Genomic DNA, 20,974 nt, shown 5'->3' on the forward strand with positions numbered 1-20,974 from the left:
TCATCCCACAACAAGAAAATACTCTCTGATGCAACAACGACGCCAGCACAGCAACCAAAAAAAGAGTGCAACTGTAGAAAGGCACCCGAATGCCCACTCGACAAAAAATGCCTCCAATACAACGTGGTGTACCAAGCAACAGTGACAAACAAAATCAAACACAGAATCATACGTAGGGCTAGCAACCAATTTCAAAGAACGATACAGAAACCACACGGCATCCTTCCAACATGAAAACAAAAGAAATGAAACAGAGCTGTCAAAACACATATGGAACCTGAAGGACAATAACAAATCCTTCCGCATAAAGTGGAAGGTACTCAAAAAAATGCCAACCCTACAGTAACATAAATAAGAAATGTGACCTATGCCTTTACGAAAAGTTTATCATAATATGTCAGAAACACCTGTGCAGCCTGAACAAACGCAATGAATTAGCAAGTCCATGCCACCACCGAAATAAATTCGTTCTCAAAAACATCAGTAACACCGATGCCACCTAACTGTACCAAGCGCTAGTATAAGACCTGAATTCTCAAAACTTTCTTGGTGACGCGATATAGTTGTCGAGAATTACGTCATACATCAACTAATGTTGTGACGTCATCAGTTGCAAACGTTTTTAACAGTATTCGTTAATATTGCCTGAAGAGTGTGGTCATTATTTGACCATACGAAACAGAGCTGTAGCAATAAAACGATGAAGAACTACTGAAGTCTGGAATTATTTAATATATATATATATATATATATATATATATATATATATATACAAGCTATATAATCGCGTCAATTTGTTAATACATGTATATAGCTTATAGCATGTACATGTGTATAGCTTATATATATATATATCTATATATATATATATATATATATATATATATATATATATATATATCTGTGTGTGTGTGTGTGTGTGTGTGTGCGTGTGTGTGTGTGTGCGAGATAATTGTCACTTATAGTCTTAGAGAAAACCCGCTAATTTTTTTCATTAGTAGCAAGGGATCTTGTATATGCTCGTTCCCACAGACAGTATGGCACATACCACAACCTTTGATGTACCAATCGTGGTGCACTGGCTAGAACGAACAATGGCTAAAGTTAAAAACCCGTGAAACATGCTAAGACTTCAGATAGCTTTTCCATGAATTTATTACGAAGTCACGTTTTCAAAACAGTCATTTCACACACAAAAACAAACGTGAAACGAATTTAGTTCGGTATCTTAGCCAAACAAAATGAGGCTTGTGAGATAAGCTAATGCTCGAGTTACTTCAATGTAGTCTCTCAAATTCAAATTTAATTCATACCTGACGATTCGACAAACCCGGGTAACTGAATACTAGTAAAGGTGTCGGGTGCGAGATAACCTCGTCTATATTTACTCTGTGATCAGACACTTTGTGAATGAGTCTGTGATGCGTGCTAAATATTACCAGAGGCAGATTTAGGGGAGGTCCAAAGGGGCGACGCACCCTTCTATATGTAAAAAAGCAATTAATTTAACTGACCAATTTTTATAATTAATATATTGAATAATGTATACTAATGCTTTTGCCGAGTTTGCCTTGATTTTGAATGTACTTCTTTATTTACAGAGGCGGATCTAGGGGGGGACAGGGGCCCGGAACCCCCTACATTTTGCAACAGTTATAATTTTATTATATATTTATTTTTATTTTTTTTGACGATCCCCTCCAAACCTCCCCCAAAGTGCTATTGGCATTCCGCCTCATGTCATTGCCCCCCCCCCCCCCCCCCCCCCCGCAAAACAAAAGGATTTTCTGGATCCGCCACTGATGTAATATGTGTTGCTTTACAGTTTAAATCTGTTACTGTTTGTAATATAACAGTACGTGTATTTATATTCCAATCTAAAAACAAAAAGAACGAGTTATATTTGTAAACGAGGCCTATCGTCTGCTTAATTTTCAATTTTGTCAGTAGTAGATGATTGATTCATTTGCAAAGACCACTTTAGATTATCAAATTAATGTGTCAAGTTTAAGAACTTTCAATTTAAAGCTATATGAGACATATTTTGAGATTTGTAAAATATTTGTTTTTATTATAATATAAATTCCAAAATATTTTTGCATTATTTGTGAACACTACCCCAGAAAATAATAACACCAAGTTTCAGAACTATTTGATAAAAACTCTAGGAGCAGATAAACTTTTAAATTTTAAATTTCTAAATTTCCCAAATGATAAATTTCTATTTATTCAATTTCAAAATATCTCACTATTAGTGTGTAAGGGTGCCCAGAGGATCATAGTACCACTTTTGAGAATAATTCAATCAAAGCTCTAGGAGAAGATCGATTTTAAACGAACGGTGGACGGACGGGTCGATCCCTGTCTGTGGGCCCATTGGGCTATTTCTCGTCCAAGCCAGTGCACCACGACTGTGGTATGTGCTATTTCGTCTGTGCATATAAAACTAAAAGATATCTTACTACTAATGAAAAAACATGTAGCGGGTTTCCTCTCTATGACTATGTGTCAAAATTACCAGATATTTGACGTCCAGTAGCCGATGATTAATAAATCCATGTGCTCTAGTGGCGCCTTTAAACAAAACAAAACAAACTTGTTTGTCGGCTTCATCGCACTTTATTACAATAATGTTACTCCCCCACCCACCCCTCAATAAAACTATAGATCGCCCATGATCATCTGTAAAACGTTCACCTCTACTGATTGTTGACGCGTTATTGTCAGATGTGGAGTCCCTGGTCAAAGTTTAACAAGATTGTCACCAACTCAGAATAGTTACTGTTTTGCGAGGAAGATAGGAGTGCTATAAATACTGTTGCAGATTTGACACGCGGATTGTCGGGTGGATGGTCCAAGCCCCCACTTCCACTAACCCCGTGATAGTGGTGGTGGTGGTGGTGGTAATGGTGTGCGTGCGTGTATACGTGCGTGCGTGCGTGCGTGTGTGTGTGTGTGTGTGTGTGTGTGTGTGTGTGTTGTGGAAGTGTTCCAAGCCCCCACTTCCACCCAGTTATGGGTTTGTTCATGCCAAATATTCTAAAAGTTCACGAGTAGTTTAATATTAAAGTTTGCCATCTATCTCAATTTGTAAGAATCATTTTTAAAATAATCTCTTAATTTTTTTTTTTAAACGTGTTGCAGGAAATTGCAATGTACTATATCCCTTGAGTGTTACATTAGAATGTTTTCTATGTCTGACAAATATTTTCTTCATCATGTCATGTAATATGACCAATGAAGTCATTCTTCATCATGTCATGTAACTTGACCAATGAAGTAATGAAGTGGTTTGGTTGCCCTGTTTTAGGATCAGGAGAAATCTTTGTAGGGGTAAAACTCAGCACGTTCTACCTCAACCCTCTTGTAATGAAACCTGCACGATCCACTGGATACGTATAGCCTACAGTTAGGCCCATTTAGTCATCTTTAATGTTTTCATTTAAAAAATAGACTATAAAAATATATTACTGAATGAATGAATAGGTTTTGGATGGATGGGTGAGTGAATTAATTAACTGACTGATTGGATTGATTGATCGACTGATTATTGATTCATTGACTTCTCCATGCTATAATGATTACCGGCTTGATTGATTGATTGGTCGATTGATTTATTTGTTTGATGATTAATTGATTGATTATGTTAATAAAGATTGATTTATTGATTCATTGACTTGTTGGTTGGGTGATTGCATGATCGATTGACTGATTCAATTGATTTGTTGGTTTGTTTGTTTATTGATTGATGGTTGGTTGTTTTGGTGGTTGGTGGATTGGTTGGTTGGATGGATGGATGAAAGGTTGGTTGTTTGATTGGATGGATTATCGATTGCTTGAATGATTGTTGGCTTCAACTGATTGATGGATCTATCGATTGGTTTGCTTGGTTCATTGGTTAGTTGGGTTGGATGGTTTGTTTGATGGATGGTTGGATGATCGATTGATTTAGTTGATTGATTCGATTGATTTATTGGTTGCCTGATGGCTTGATTAATTGATTGATTGATTCAATATATTTATTGGTTGATTTATTTATTTATTTATTTATTGGTTTGTTGGATGACTGACTGCTGGCTAGCTTTTAATTGGAAATGGTAGGCTTGGAGATGGCAAGTACATAGGGAAAACGTAGTGTAAAGATGTCAGTACGGTAGATTAATTATTAGATCTGTTCTTCCCCTGTAATGCAAATGATCTCGGGCTTTAAGGTAGAAGATACCTGTTCTTTGTATTCTGACATGCATTGTCAAAGTACATGTATATTTAATATTATAAAGGTATAAAGTCCTGTGTTAATTTCAAGTATTAAAACACCCCTTTTTAACTGTGAAACTGGTGTTAGACAAGGAGAAAATTTATCACCGATACTTTTTTCTCTGTATTTAAATTACAAAGAACAATATTTGTTTGAGAAAAAAAAAACCTCTGCTGCAATAGAGATACCAGATGATGAAATGTTAACATTAATTAAAAATGTAATTGTCCTCCTTTATGCTGATGACACCTTACTAATTGCAGATAATGTTGATTTACAGAAAAACTTAGATTATTTTTATTGAAGTATTGTAAACTACTATGGAAACTGAAACTGAATGTTGACAAAACAACAATTGTTATGTTTGGTTCTAAAAGATGTAATGTAAACTTTAAAATAAAGAAGAATAATGTGGAGATAGTCGATCAGTATAAATATTTAGGTATTGTATTTAAAACAGCAGGACATTTTCTTACTGCTAAACCAGCCATAATGAATCAGGCAAAAAAGCAACATATTTACTTAAGGTTAGAATAAGAAATTTGAATTTAACTTTGGATTCCCAAAGTTGTTTATTTTTGATCAAACAATACTCCTTATTTTTACTTATGGTTCAGAAATATGGGGTTTTAGCAAAATAGGTTTGATAGAAAAGGTCAAGACGGATTTTCTCAAATATATATTGAATATTAAAAGAAGTACATGTTATATGGAGACCGTGGTAAACAGCCTATTTCAGGTATAATAAGACAGCGAATTATAATGTATTGGGCTAAACTTGTACCTTGTAAACAACATAACATTTCAGTAATTATGTATAATTTACTTTTATCTGACTCCAAAAACCATGATTATGAATGGTTAAATATATTAAAACCGCTTTAGAGGACTTGGGACTTAACTACTTATGGTTATCTCAATCTGTTCCTAATATAAACTGGCTTAAATTGATTATCAAACAAATAATATCTGATCAATTTGTTCAAAACTGGTACGCTTTAGTACAAAATTCCCCTAAATCTATTTTTTATTGTATTATTAAATATAATATTAATTTAGAACATTACCTACATTTCTTACCCAAGCGACTATCAATACCTATTAGAAAATTGAGATTAGGTAACCATCAACTCCCTGTTGAAAAGGACAGGTGGGGAAATAGACCACGAGAAGAAAGTAAATATACCCTTTGTAACCAAAATTAATTAGGTGACGAATATCATTATCATTTTATCAGTCCATGTTTTATCGATACTGGTAAGAAATATATTAAGTCAAAAACAATTTCAGGCCAAATATTCTAAAAGTTCACGACATCATGTCGTGTAATATGACCAATGGAGTAAGAAAGTGTTTCTTTGTTTGTTTGACTGATTGCATGCTTTATTGATTGGGGGATCGATTGATTGCTAATCGTGGGTGAATGAACGACGTTTAACGACATTCCAGTTGTGAAGTGTATTGCTTGTATCGTCTGCTAGATGCTAAAGGTACATGAAACGTATTGCTTGTATCGTCTGCTAGGTGTCAAAGGTACATGAAAACGTATTGCTTGTATCGTCTGCTAGATGCTAAAGGTACATGAACACGTATTGCTTGTATCGTCTGCTAGGTGTCAAAGGTACCTGAAAACGTATTGCTTGTATCGTCTGCTAGATGCTAAAGGTACATGAAAACGTATTGCTTGTATCGTCTGCTAGGTGTCAAAGATACCTGAAAACGTATTGCTTGTATCGTCTGCTAGATGCTAAAGGTACATGAAAACGTATTGCTTGTATCGTTTGCTAGATGCTAAAGGTGCATGAAAACGTATTGCTTGTATCGTCTGCTAGATGCTAAAGGTACATGAAAACGTATTGCTTGTATCGTCTGCTAGGTGTCAAAGGTACATGAAAACGTATTGCTTGTATCGTCTGCTAGGTGTCAAAGGTATCTGAAAACGTATTGCTTGTATCGTCTGCTAGATGTCAAAGGTACGTGAAAACTTATTGCTTGTATCGTCTGCTAGGTGTCAAAGGTACCTGAAAACGTATTGCTTGATTTGTCTGCTAGATGTCAAAGGTATATGGAACCGAAAAATTAAAATGAATACCTGTGGTTTGGCGACATATTTTAGTTAACAAAGCTTTAACAAAACAGTGGTACTTATCACAGCCTAGTGGATATCGCAATGTCTCATCTGAGGATACGTAACAGCTTAGATCATCACATAGTCACATCTAAGAATATTTCACACCTTAGAACATCACACTGTCAAATCTGAAAATATTTCGCAGCTTAGTTTAACTTACATAGTAACATCTGAGAATATTTCAGCGTAAAACATTACATTTTCAAATCTGAGAATATTTAACAGCTTTCTCTAAAACGCATTGTAACATCCAAGAATATTCTAACGTAGAACATCACATTATCACACGATGAGAACATTCTCAGCTTTATGTATATCGTATTGTGAAATGTGAGAATAGTTCAGTAACATGAACCATCAGTCACAGTTTCTCGTCACATCAAGACAAGATCTTACTCCCATTCCACCGTGATCGTTAATAATAGATCTGACATTATTCGGCTCCATGTGTGCCTAGTTTCCGTACACTCTGTAACACGTGTCCACATTACCTCCATGTTTTATACTGAATAGAGTACAGTGAACTCACATTTGTTTGTGGTGTTCTAATGTTTTTGTAATTCATGTGGACTAGTGTTGTCAACGACTTTAAGAACTCAATGATTTTAAGAACACAACGAAAATATAATGCATGTGTACATATATGAATTTATGATACTAAATTTGTATGTTAGCAAAACCATGAAAATTGAAGCCCACAAAAATTTAAATTAAATTATTTCGTAGTTCATGAATCTAACAGATAGTTTCGTTAAAACAGATTGTACATCTCTGTGGGCAAGTTAATTTTCAAATAGGCCTACGCTTTGTTCTTAAATAAACTTTTATGGTATTCATTTCTATCCGCAAACAGACACTAACATAGTACATGGCAATTCAACACATCTAGGCCCAGTCATAAACTTTTCAACACCAGATCAAGTCTAAACGACTGTTTGCAGTCTGTGTGGCGTTTTCATGACATATGGTCTCCATAAGAAACCAAATATGGCCACACATATTTTAAAACTATTGTTAATCTTTGAAAGCGACTAAATCATAATGCTCTTTAGCTACACTGATAGCTGGGGCAGTCTTTGTAAAACGCGTTATTATCTACGTATGACTGAAACTAGTGACCGATCAAAATTGACGTGTCATACACATAGACTAATAGACCGACGCTTAAACCATTTTTCAAAATAATTGTTTTAATACTTGCCACCATTAGAACAAAATTAGCCGATTTGCAACCATACACAAAACATAGTTTATCTAGAGTCCACATTGCGTGGTTGTAGACGAGCTCCCAAAAACAAATTGCATACAGACCCGTTTATTGTTTTCGACAGATATTAGGCTAATTCGTTGGAAATGGCAAATTGGTACCAGGTTTAGATTCAGTTCAGTTAATATTTCCCTAAGCTAACTTGACTACAGGTTAAAAATTGAGAATCATCAAGCAGAATGCGTTAATCAAAATTTAAAAATGTTAAAACATAGCGATTTAGGATTAAACGCTGGTTTGGCGAAATATTCAAAACGAAACATTATTCAGTAATAGAGAAAATGGACTGATCTATTTCTATTTAAACTACGTTTGTAGAACACAGTTGAAAATGTCCAGTCGTCACTATTACATTTTATATAATAGGAAAATACCACAAACATGATCTAACAATTAGTATTTTGTTTTCTCAAACCTATTTAGACAGATACATGATATAACAATACTTATAGTGTTTTTGGTATTGTTGTTGTTGTTTGTTTGTTTGTTTGTGTTTTATTGCTTTTCTATCCTATTTAGCCAGAAGCATGATCTAACAATCCATATTTTGTTTTATTAATCCTAACAAGACTTTAGCGTCATCCCTTTTCGGCCGCTGTCTTTGTATTGGCTAGAAATTCGTACTCAGGGCTAGAGCTCGCACCTTGTTCTTTTTCGTAAGACTTCGTTTCTACTTTCGCTTTGCCTTCGTTTTGCACGAGCTCTAACAGGTCGTCGGAATCACCCCGGAACTGCACGAACTTCTTGAGATGAATATCCTCTTTACCGGGTTCTTCCGCTGTCCTTGGAGACTGGTTTGAAGTCTGTGGTTTGTTAATAGATACATTTTTTGTCGGAGATACCCGACCGCTATGTGTTACTGGTGCTGAAGTTCCGGGGATGGGATGCACAACAGATTGACTTCCGGTCTTTCCACTAACTTGTTTAACTTTAGAACCATTGTCTGCTGCAGCTCGTGGTGTAGAAATGGCAGGTCTTAAATGACTCTGTCCTGGTTTTGGTACACTCGCGGAAGCAAACCGAGCTGAAACGCTTCCAGATTTACCATTTGGTGAAATGGTTCTTGACTTTCCAGCACCTGCACTAGCTGGAGACACCACATTGTAGGCTGGTCTGGATGTGAAACTACTAGACTTCCATCCATGAATACCAGCTGGTGAAACAACGTCAGTTCTTTTAGATGAACCAGAAAACGAAATACCTTTCTGCAAAACACTCTTGCCCGTGGGCTCTTTGCCATCAAAATGTTTAGACTGTCCGTTTTTCGGGGGTCTACTTCCCTTGATTGGGCGGCCAGATGGCGCTGTTTTGGGTCTCAACGGTGGAGAGAGACCTCTGGGCGGGGACCTCTTGTTTGGACTGCTAGACTTAGAGCGATCTCCGTCTCGTTTGGTTGATAACGGAGTTCCTGGAAGTTCTCCGTCTGTGTGGGTGCTCGAAAAACTTTCATTCTGTTTATGTACGATCGTTTCCTCTTTAGTTTTTGAAGATTTTGCTGCGCTACTCGGCGTAACAGAAGGTTTAGAGATGTCTGTTCTTTTACCTGAAGCATCCGTCTCCGTTAGGAACGTCACTTTCGGTAAAGCTATTTCTTTTTCTAAAGCCTTCTCTTTTTCTAAAGCTTTCTCTTTTTCTAAAGTTTCTTCTTTGTGTTTAATCACAGATTTTTCCGTTTCTTCGACTCCTTCAATGTTAATAACAATATCCTGTGACTTTTTCTCCGTAGACTCAGTAATCTCCGACAGTTGCGGCACACGTGGGTAACTCCCACTCTTTGCATGTGCCTTGGCCGACCACAGACGTAAAAGCTTTTTGTGTTTTAAATCTTTGTTCTTATTCTCGGTTCCTTTTTTCGGCGGTGCTCGGAAGTTCCGAACTGCAAGTCTCGCGCGAATGAGATTTCGCGTGTGTTCACTGATGTCGCTAGCGTCATCGCGAATTGAGGCTCTGTCGTAGCAGTGGTCGACGATTTTGGCGATGATCAAGGAGATGATTAAAGCTGAAGCAAGAACGCCGGCAGAAATGAAAGCTTTACTCAGATCACTCATAATATCATATTCAGCAACCGTGGCGTCTGAAAGGAAAAATAAATAGAGAGTTATTCACGGTGCTTGGCCTAAAATGACGAGAGGGGAGTAAAATAATTTTGGGCATTGTAATATGCTAGTACTTTGCTTCATCCGGACAAAATGAAACACTTTTAAACTGAAAAGAACACTGTTGTTTTAACTATTCTTCTGGGAACCTGGCATTCATCATTTTAAGACATGCAAAATAAACAAATTAGTATATGAATAAACATGAGTAATTAAAATAGGACTAACAAGCAAATTTTAAATGTTAACATGGGCTGTACGCAGCATGTTAATAATTTCGCAATCCACTTTTTCGAATTACTCCATCCGCCTCTGACTAACGCTGTACAAATAAATAAATAAAAATGTACAGAGAGAGAGAGAGAGAGAGAGAGAGAGAGAGAGAGAGAGAGAGAGAGAGAGAGAGAGAGAGACTTTTAACTTGAGATTTTTAATTGTGGTTTTTAGACAGACTTTATTTTATCATATATTTGACCCAAAAAGAACCATGAAATATTTTATTAGTATTTCACTTTCATCCATTGACGTTTTTTTTCTTCTCTAAAGCCCTGAGCCCTGTTGGCATTATCCAACGCTTATTAGTCGTACGTCTAACCACGACTGTGATGTACCATTACGCAAGACATATAGCGCCAAAGTACAAACGATAATTAAAGATTTGAAAAGTAAATATAATTTAGAACGCTATTGCCATTCAGTTGATTTGTGTCACATTTCTGCCTAACTAGTTAACTAACAGATCAGTTATATTGCCAGTTAATGATACGCATATTGGTATTTCTTCATAACAACAAATCCAATTCTTAACATGAAATATTTGCTTGTTAATTGTTGTTGTTTTGATATCAAATATCACAAGTTAGTATAAATAGCCCAGTTCTTAAATAAATAACATTAATATAAATTTTGTTCTTACCGTCCGAACTGCATCTTGGACAAGAAAGCACACATTATGAAGGACCTTGCCCGGTTTATTAAAGCCAATCGGATTGCAGCGTATTAACTTGGTGTGTTACGTAACGGTACTTAGCGCGTGGGAAGACAATGGGCGGAATGAGGTACAATTTATTCTTACTACACACAACACCTAAAGCCTAGCAGCGGAATGCTGACGAGGTGACAGTTGACTGACTGCTGACTGGTCTAGCACACTTGTAACAAGAATAGCTAGAGTATAATACTGTGCATATAATATTATGCGTAATTTCGATAATCGAAATGCTATTGGTTACTGCACGTCGATTATTGTATGTGTGTTTCTGTTTCCGTGATGCTCACACACATTAATAATTCTTTTGAGGTGGGTTTTTTGCTGTTACTGTTGGGGTTTTTTTGTTTGTTTGTTGTTTTGTTGTTGTTGTTGTTGTTTGGGCTTGCTTTTTTTTTTTTTTTTGCTGCTTTTTTTTTTTTGGGGGGGGGGGGGGGGGGGGTGGGGTTCGGGGCTGGTGGCGCGGATTGGGAGTATTATTATTTTGTTTGCAGGGGGTTTGGGGGAGTAGTGGAGTTTTGTTTTGTTTTTTTAGTGGGTGAAGGTGGGTTTGTTTTTGGTTTTGTATGTTTGCTTTATTTTGTTTTTTGTTTTTGTCTTTGTATTTCCGGTAATTCAACTAGAATTACTACCAATGACAGTTTGTTTTGTTTTGTTTTTTTTTTTTGTTTTGTTTGTTTTTTAAAGATGCCAGTAGAGTGTATTTATTAATCACCGGCTACTGAATGTCAAACATATCTGACATATAATCGTAAAGAATACGCTACTCGATACAGCAATTGGATCGATGTACTTCCCCATAGATAGAACAGTACTTACCTCTAGTTTGTGATACACGGTCAAATAGACAACAGACGTCTTTTATGTTACAGTATGATCAATCAATAAAATATTTACATGCTCCTATACCACGAAGGTTTCGAGCATGTCTATCCCAGGTTCGGCCACCGGATGCCAGTAGTCCAACCTGGGACAGAACAATTACTGGGGCAATTTTGATATTTAACCAAACAGGGAAAAAGGACTTTACAATAAATAATTTTGTGCGTTATTTTCCCAAACAATATTTAATATACAGCAAACAACTAACAATTTGTAACGCAAATTTAGATCGGGCAGTCCTAAATATAAATATATTTTAAAATAATTTTTTAAATATATTAATTAGCCCTCAAAATAGAGGTGGCAGGTGACTAAGAGGTTAGGCTTCAGCCACAAAAAGGTTTTTTTAATAGGAAAATATGTTTTACTTAGGGGCACCCATCGTATTGGGGACTTCGGTGTGGCCGAAACCGGGGAAGGCTCCGGGGGGGGGGGGGGGCAGTCCCCCGGACAAACCTAACACCCCTTACGGCCAAAACCGCCTACGCCTACCGCCCTAACCATCTTCCGGTGGAGTATCCCCCACCCACCCAGCACCCCCCCGGCCAACCCAACCGTCGTGCCCTCCAGTCTCGGTGCCCCCATCCTTAGGGGCACCCATCGTATTGGGGACTTCGGTGTGGCCGAAACCGGGGAAAGTTCCGGGGGGGGGGGGGCAGTCCCCCGGACAAACCTAACAACTCTTACGACCAAAACCGCCTACGCCTACCGCCCTAACCATCTTCCGGTGGAGTATCCCCCACCCACCCAGCACCCCCCCCCCGGCCAACCCAACCGTCGTGCCCTCCAGTCTCGGTGCCCCCATCAAAAATTAGGCCCAAGGGCCAACGATTCTACCAGAGAAGGAAAAAAAAAAAAAATAATAATAATAATAATAATAATAATAATAAAAAAAACAAAAATAATAATAATAATAATAAATAAAAATAAATTTAAAAAAAAGTATTTAAACAGGGAAAATTAAGCGTCTGGTGAGTCTGGCAATATAAAAACGTATCCTGGCGATTCCAAGTCCAGGGGCGCCTCTCCATAATCCTGGAGGAACAGAACGTTATGCCATTCATCAGACGCTGGCACCACTTTAATTTAGAAACCTAGCGCATACAAGTATGGTATAGAACCATGTTGCATACCCTAGGATAGGAGCAGCGCACCGCCCTATTAAATTCCTATTACAGTATGAAGACAGTTAATACACGTAGTTGATAATGATAAAGTTGTTTTCTAAATATGTGGGAAACCATATAGTTTATTGCACTAACCAACTAACAACTAACCCACCGTCCTGGACAGACAGCCCAGCTAGCTGAAGTGTGTGCCCTGGACAACGTGCTTGAACCTAATTGGATATAAGCACAAAAATAAGTTGAAATGAAATGTATTGTGCATAACTAGTAACCGATGATATAATATAATTATACACACATTCAGTGCTTTAGTAGGCGGTATTTAATTAAATGTATTAAAATAACAATAACTTACCTTTCTCCCATTTAGCATATCGGCGCCGGAACAACAAACGGAACACCAGAATGTTACGTACACGAGTGTGAACCTAGCAACGTCAGAAGTGCGCAGTGCTTTACGCTACATTGACAATACAATACGTGATTAGGGTACCCGGTGGTTTCTATCGTTCTTACACACGTGTGCTGATTTCATCGATCGAGACTATGATTATGGCCGTTCCAGACATCTTTATATTGGTGGAAGCGGGCAAATTTCATTTCAACATATTTCCGTGCTTATATCCAATTGAGGTTCGAGCACGCTGTCCTGGGCACACACCTCAGTTATCTGGGCTGTCTGCCCAGGACAGTGGGTTAGTTGTTAGTGGTTAGTGAGAGAAAATAGGATGTAGTGGTCTTACACCTACCCACTGAGTCGTTGAAACACGTTCTGGGTGGGCACCGGTACCGGGCTGCGAACCCAGTACCTACCAGCCGATGCCCGAAGTCCGATTGCATAACCATGACACAGGGGCGGAACGTAGCCCAGTGGTAAAGCGTCCGCTCGATGCGTGGTCGGTCTGGGATCGATCCCCGTCGGTGGGCCTATTGGGCTATTTCTCGTCCCAGCCAGTGCACCACGACTGGTTGATCAAAGGCCGTGGTATGTACTATCCTGTCTGTGGGATGGTGCATATAAAAGATCCCTTGCTGTTAATCGGAAAGAGTAGCCACTTCATGAAGTGGCGACAGCGGGTTTCCTCTCTCAATATCTGTGTGGTCCTTAACCATATGTCTGACGCCATATAACCGTAAATAAAATGTGCTGAGTGCGTCGTTAAATAAAATATTTCCTTCCTTCCTAACCACGACACCACCTAGAAACGGGCAAAGGGTGACTGTGTTTTTAAATAGGCGTACCATGCAAGTAACAAGCGCGTGTGCAGGGGGAGGGTTTCGAGGGTCGACCCCCCCCCCCCCCCACACACACACACACACACGCGCGCGCCCCGCACCTGCTTAAGCAAATGTTTTGGGGGGTTTCAATATATTTTCCGGGGGAACATGACTCGATCCTCCACACACATATACACACACACACACACACACACACACACACACACTTATAAAGTGTTAGTCTAGACCCGCCCCATGCTAAAATACCTGCACACGCGTCTGACTAACCATGGGATAATTTAAAAATAGTTTACAGTCAGCCATCTACAGTGCAACTGAATGTGTCCCTCTCAACCACACACCTCCAGCCAGTGCACCACAGCTGGTACATCAAAGGCCTTGGTATGTGCTATCCTGTCTATGGAATGGTGCATATAAAAGACCCCTTGCTGCTAAAGAGTAGTCCATGAAGTGGCGACAGCGGGTTTCCTGTCCCAATAACAGTGTGGTTCTTAACCATATGTCCGACGCCATATAACCGTAAACAAAATGTGTTGAGTGCGTCGTTAAATAAAACATTTCCGGGTTGTTTTTTTCTCATATATTCTCCACCACACATTCATTCAGTCAACTCTTCGTGATTATATACGATTACGGTTCAAGCACGCTGTCCTAGCCACACACCTCAGCTATCTGGGTTGTCTGTCCAGTGGTTATTCAGAGAGAAGTCGGTGTAATAGTCTTTCAACTACCCATTGAGTCGTTAAAATACGCTCATGGTGGGAGCTGGTACCGGGCCGCGAACCCTGTACATACCAGCCTTACGTCCGATGGCTTAACCCATCACACATTAAATCCAGCACTGTAGCAGAATTCGCCATGAAGAATGAAATTGAGGGGTGGTTAATTGCTCCCCTAACTTAGATTTAAGATTAAATAACCACACGGAGCATTAATATTTAACAAAAAATTGTTGTACTGTTATTATTATTTTTTTTTTTTTTTTTTTTTTTTTTTGTAGTACTGGGGTTGTTGTTGGGGGTTTTTGTTGTTTTTGTTTGTTGGTTTCTTTTGTGGTTTTTTTAATTTACATTAAATAATAAGGGGAGTTAAAATTACGCTCGATGAACTAATCTCAAGGGAGTGATGGGGAGCAAGAGTGATAGCTCCCCTTAAAAAGCGATGTTTGATGTATAGCCTCTTTCCCCCCACCCTTCTGATTTTTTTCCTTTAACCTATTTTTATACTGGCGGATCCAGAAATTCCATTATGGGGGGCCCAATGACATGAGGTGGAATGACAAGGGAACTTTGGGGGAAGTTTGTAGGGGGATCTTAAAAAAATGTTTAAATAAATTTACAATAAAACTGTAACTGTCGCAAAATGTATGGGAGCGGGACCCCCCCCCCCCCCCCCCGATCCGCCTCTATATATCCAATTAAGGGTGCAACCACAGTACCTACCAGCCGTAAAGGAATGCTTAAGCAAGGCTTTTGAACTGGTATGCATATTCAACGATATGTAATGCACATTATTGCTTAATATCAGCAAATATAATCTTATATTAATTAATAAACCGGTTATATGTGACGGCTACATATATACGGCAGCCATTTTGTACCATCCCAGTGAATACGCCCTCTGGCGAGCCGGTGGTTACATAATACTTAACGTGTAATTAGTCTTAGGCCCGATTTCTCGTCGCCGGTTTAAACTTCATTTGCGGTTTAAACTCGGTTCAAACTCGGCTAATTTAAAATTCTAATTTCTCGTAGCAAATCAAATTTGAATCTTGGATCAAAATCTTCTTTAACCATGTTCAAAGTAAACCTCCAAATCGGGCGTTTAAGGTCTTGATCCATGGAAATATGGCCGACTTAGATATCGACGATCTTGAAATATTGCAATAAAATCGCCATATCGTGAAACGTACCGCGTGTTGTTAATGTACAGTCTGGCCCATTTTACGCATACAGTGAATATGAATTCCTGCAACGATTCCATTTATCAAATTATGTTCCGCAATAAATTATAACTTATAAACAGTGGCCATAACATTACAGTCATGCAGCAAATACTATTGACATTGAGGTTTCTTGCAACAGGTTCATTTCAAATAGTCCGTACAGTTTGACTATTGCAGCATCACATACATGTAGATAATACGTATAATTTCCATCTGGTGATATTTTCACATATAGTTAATTCACAGGGGTTGTAGCTGCAATACAATACACACGTACCATTTTCATTCGGTGTGACATCATCATCAAAGTTATTGGGTAGAGGATATATACATTTTTCCAGCAGGCCTTTAATTGTTTGGGATGGCGGGACACAGCCCTTTGGAAAAACGTCCTCGTGGTGTTCGGTCGTTCTAGGATAGATCCCCATCGGTGGGCCACTTGGGCTATTTATTGTGCTAGCCAGTGCACCACAACTGGTATATCAAAGGCCGTGGTACGGGCTATCGTGTCTGTGGGGTGGTGCATATAAAATATATCTACTAATGGAAAAATGTAGCGGGTTTCCTCTCTAAGGTGCGTTTTTTTATTTTATTATTACACTGATCTTAAACATGATATTAACCAACATATTTTTTTCAACTTTGCAAGATGATTGGAACATTGCGGTTGCAAACAAGCTTAATTCTGTCAACCCAGTCCTGAGAGAGTGGCTGTCCTCCTGTGGACGGTGGAGAAAGAATGAAATAATCTTGTGACACATTCACTGACCATTTTTTGGTGGAGTGTAATCATGTTGCCAAAAGATGTATTTGGGAGACACAGTGTGATGGAATCATTTCGATTTCACCCACAACTTATTTTGAAATGTTTACATATTGACTTTTATTTAAGATTTCATATATTTATCTGTCATATTCATATACACCACATTTTAACATACTTGTGATATTTATACTTTGCACAGCTCTTTACACTGTTTTAAATTTTATATTGTTGTTGATCATCAATTCATACTTTTTTTTGCAATTGTTTGACACCCAATAGCCGATGTTTTTTGTGCCGTATCATTCATCCATTCCAAAAGCTCTAGTGATCTAGTGATGTCGTTAAAAAAAACCCACTTTAACTTTCATTGTTTGCTTGTTCGGTTGTGGGTGTTTTTTGTCAGCGTTATATTTATTGATTATTGACGACCAGACATTTTCTTAATCCCCTTCTGCCATCTGTTTTCTGTTTATCCGTGACTATATCCCGATGTTCATTAATTAAAGCAATCAGTATTTCCCGTTCATAAGAACTGTAATTGTTACAATGTTTTGCCGTAACCTGATAGAAAGAAGAAACAATAAAGGGGTATATGAAATGTACGCAACATGGAACAGCCAGGTTTTGCTGAGCGAGATAATGAATTCGCACGTGAAATGGGATCTTTAATGATCGGTGGTTTATATTGAACTAGGTTTGAGTGATCGTGAGCGTGGGTTTAAACCTTGCATATTTGAGCGGTCGACGCGAAATCGGCAATTAGAACTGAAGAAACAAGCGTACCTGATTTTTTGCGGATGCATTGCAATGTTCTGCAATAATATCCATCCCAGTAAGCCAGCAATAAGTATATATTATTTGTCAATAAGTTGGAAATGGGCCGAATTTTTAAAACAGCAATTAGTTAAAAAGTTAATAGAATTTAAAAATAATAAGATAAAAAGTTAACAAGCCAAAAAAAAAAAAAATTGACTGCTCGGCCGAATATTTATATAATTTGGAGCATTATAGGAGGACAGTCCAAAAATAAATAAGGGAAAGAAGAGAGGATCGGATTATTTAATAATATTAAAAAAGAAAGTAATTTCGATATAAGATTTTGAACAAAGGTCTAAAAGTTTAAAGTCCGATTGTTATATTATTACGTCATTTATGTTTGTTTTGCAAGCCAGGTTGATCAAAGAGAAGCGCCTTGTCGTAAATTACTGCTTTTGTTTACACTATGCATACAGGAGTTGGTAGGAGATGACGTCACTTCGCCCCAAGCTAGAGTACTGGACGCATCGAAAACAAAAGAAAATGGCTGCCCCCAGTTAGGAGGAATAATCACGTTTTTGTTTCTATTTACTCTAAAATAACGCGTTTTTCATTTGTTAAAATGTCATTATGTATTGGTGGTCCGGGTATGCATCTTTTCAACACATAAGGCTCATGTATGAGTTTACTCTCCCTTTAAGTCCGATAGCAGAACATAACAGAACAGAACAGAACTTTATTTCTCACAAGCCGTTACACAACGGCATATGGGGAATATGAAATAACAATACTTGACAATGACAAGATGGGTTTTTCAGGAGATACATATATATTTATACAGTATAATACATATATGTAATAAATTCAGAGTTATGCACAATGTAATATGCAATGGTATAAATACAGCTATGTATGATATTAAACAATCATTATACTGCACATGCACAAAAATATACCCAAACATACATACATACATACATACATATATATAAACACTCATACAGACAGACAGACATACATACATACATACATACATATACATACATACATACATACATACATACATACATACATACAATATATAGATATTCATACATCAATACATACTAGTCAGTGCCAGGTCTGCCCACTGTTTCATGCACGTAAGCGGGATCGACCGCGTAGATTGTAGGCCCCATGCATATGGTTCAGTTAAAGAGCTTCCTTTTATGGAAGCTTCGATAGCTCAGAGCGTATCGTGGTTAGTCGTGCAATTTGCGGGCGAATCGGTGCCACAGGTTCGAGTCCCAGCAACGGCATGGGACAATTTTTGAGGCCAGAAAGGATTTAATTATCCCCTGCGCCAGTGCGTTAATATCTATGTATGTAATAGTCAACCTCGACATACATACAATATATAGATATTCATACATCAATACATACTAGCCAGTGCCAGGTCTGCCCACTGTTTCATGCACGTAAGCGGGATAGACCGCGTAGATTGTAGGCCCCGTGCATATGGTTGAGTTAAAGAGCTTCCTTTTATGGAAGCTTCGATAGCTCAGAGCGTATCGTGGTTAGTCTTGCAATTTGCGGGCGAATCGGTGCCACAGGTTCGAGTCCCAGCAACGGCATGGGACAATTTTTGAGGCCAGAAAGGATTTAATTATCCCCTGCGCCAGTGCGTTAATATCTATGTATGTAATAGTCAACCTCGACATACATACAATATATAGATATTCATACATCAATACATATATATACATACTTACATACATACATACATACATACATACATACATACACATACACTATACCACTGCACCACCGATTTGGTTCCTGGTGGCCTGCCTGGACAACAGTTTGAAGTCTATTCGCCGCCGTCCATCTATAATCTCTATTTCTTTCCCCACTATAATTTCTACCGCTGCCCTAATCGATTTAAGGTTAGGGCGATTAGCGACTAATAACGCTCACTCAGATTGCTTTCCCGTGTTCTAATAGAATTGCTTCAGAAGTAAAATTGAAACGTTAATTAGCCATAATTAATAGATGACTGTGTATGGTCACAATGCAAACAGGAACTTTAGTGACTTTCGATTGTGTTATTGTTTCTGATTGGCTAATTCTCCATCAATTAAACCAAGTGGCCGACATAATCGTGTGTAAATAGGTGTTTTTGAAAAACTAATAAAATATTGTCATATTATTAGGAATATATTCAGGGCTGTACCCCGATCACAATCCTAGTGGGGGACACCACATTTTATACACAAATGAAATACTATACAAATTAAACCCTGAGATGTGTATGGTATTTTCTGGAGTAAAAAAAAAAGGTGAGATTATCAGGGGGCAACTGCCCCCTGCTCCCACCTACCTCCCGGAGGGTACTGTCCGATATTTGTTGCAATATTTTAATAATATGTGTGTGTGCACTTCGAAAAACATCACATAACAGACCGATGTTTATTTTCAGAAAAAAACCGCAAGCACAGACTCACGTGTATACGCACGCGCACACATAAAAGAAAGAGAGGGCGGAGGGAGGAAGAGGTGCATAAAATTAGTGAATTGTTGCTACCACCCTCGTTCATGTGCTCATTTCAACCAATTTGTCAGACATCCTGTTTTGTAAGATATCTGTGTTCTTCACAACAAATTGATGACACCATTCTCTTCACAACAAATTGGTGATACCATTCTCTTCACAATAAATTGGTGATACCATTCTCTTTACAACAAATTGGTGATACCATATTCTTCACAACAAAGTGGAGATACCATATTCTTCACAACAAATTGGTGATAGCATGTTCTTCACAACAAATTGGTGATATCATATTCTTCACAACAAATTGGTGATACCATGTTCTTCACAACAAATTGAAGATATCATTTTCTTCACAACAAATTGGTGATACCATTCACTTCACAACAAATTGGTGATACCATGTTCTTCACAACAAATTGGTGATACCATGTTCTTCACAACAAATTGGTATTGGTGATATCATATTCTTCAAAACAAATTGGTGATACCTTGTTCTTCACAACAAATTGGTGATACCATGTTCTTCATAACAAACTGGTGATACCATGTTCTTCACAACAAACTGGTGATTCATTATCATTTACAACAAATTGGTGATACCATGTCCTTCACAATAAATTGGTGATACCATGTCTTTACAATAGATTGATGATATCATGTTCTTCACCACAAATTGATGATACCTTATTCTTCATAACATACTGATAATACTGCAACAATTCGTGATGTCATTAGTGATACAACAAATTGGCGATACCATATGCTTTACAACAAACAGATAATACCATATCCTTTACAACACATTGGGGATATCATGTCGTTTACAACAAATGTGGAATACTATATCCTGTACAACAAATTGGTCATACTTTATCCTTTACAACAAATTCCTGATACCATGTCCTTTATAGCAAATTGATGAAATCATGTTCTTCACGACAAATTGGTGACACCCTATTCTCCATAACACACTGGTGATACCGCAA

At 37.9% G+C, this 20,974-nt stretch overlaps 1 protein-coding gene across 1 annotated transcript in view; it reads right to left on the reverse strand.

The window, feature by feature from the left end:
• Nucleotides 1–6,356: 6,356 nt before the first annotated feature.
• The window catches only part of LOC121387973 (serine/arginine repetitive matrix protein 1-like), a 23,544-nt gene continuing 8,926 nt past the window's right edge, over nucleotides 6,357–20,974 (reverse strand). Inside the window, exon 2 of the mRNA XM_041519158.1 lies at nucleotides 6,357–9,730. Coding sequence (XP_041375092.1) covers nucleotides 8,235–9,730 — 1,496 coding nt within the window. The 3' untranslated portion in view covers nucleotides 6,357–8,234. The remainder of the gene's footprint in view (nucleotides 9,731–20,974) is intronic.

The sequence above is a fragment of the Gigantopelta aegis genome, chromosome 14 (assembly GCF_016097555.1).
Source record: "Gigantopelta aegis isolate Gae_Host chromosome 14, Gae_host_genome, whole genome shotgun sequence".
In the NCBI taxonomy this organism is placed as follows: Eukaryota; Metazoa; Mollusca; class Gastropoda; order Neomphalida; family Peltospiridae; genus Gigantopelta; species Gigantopelta aegis.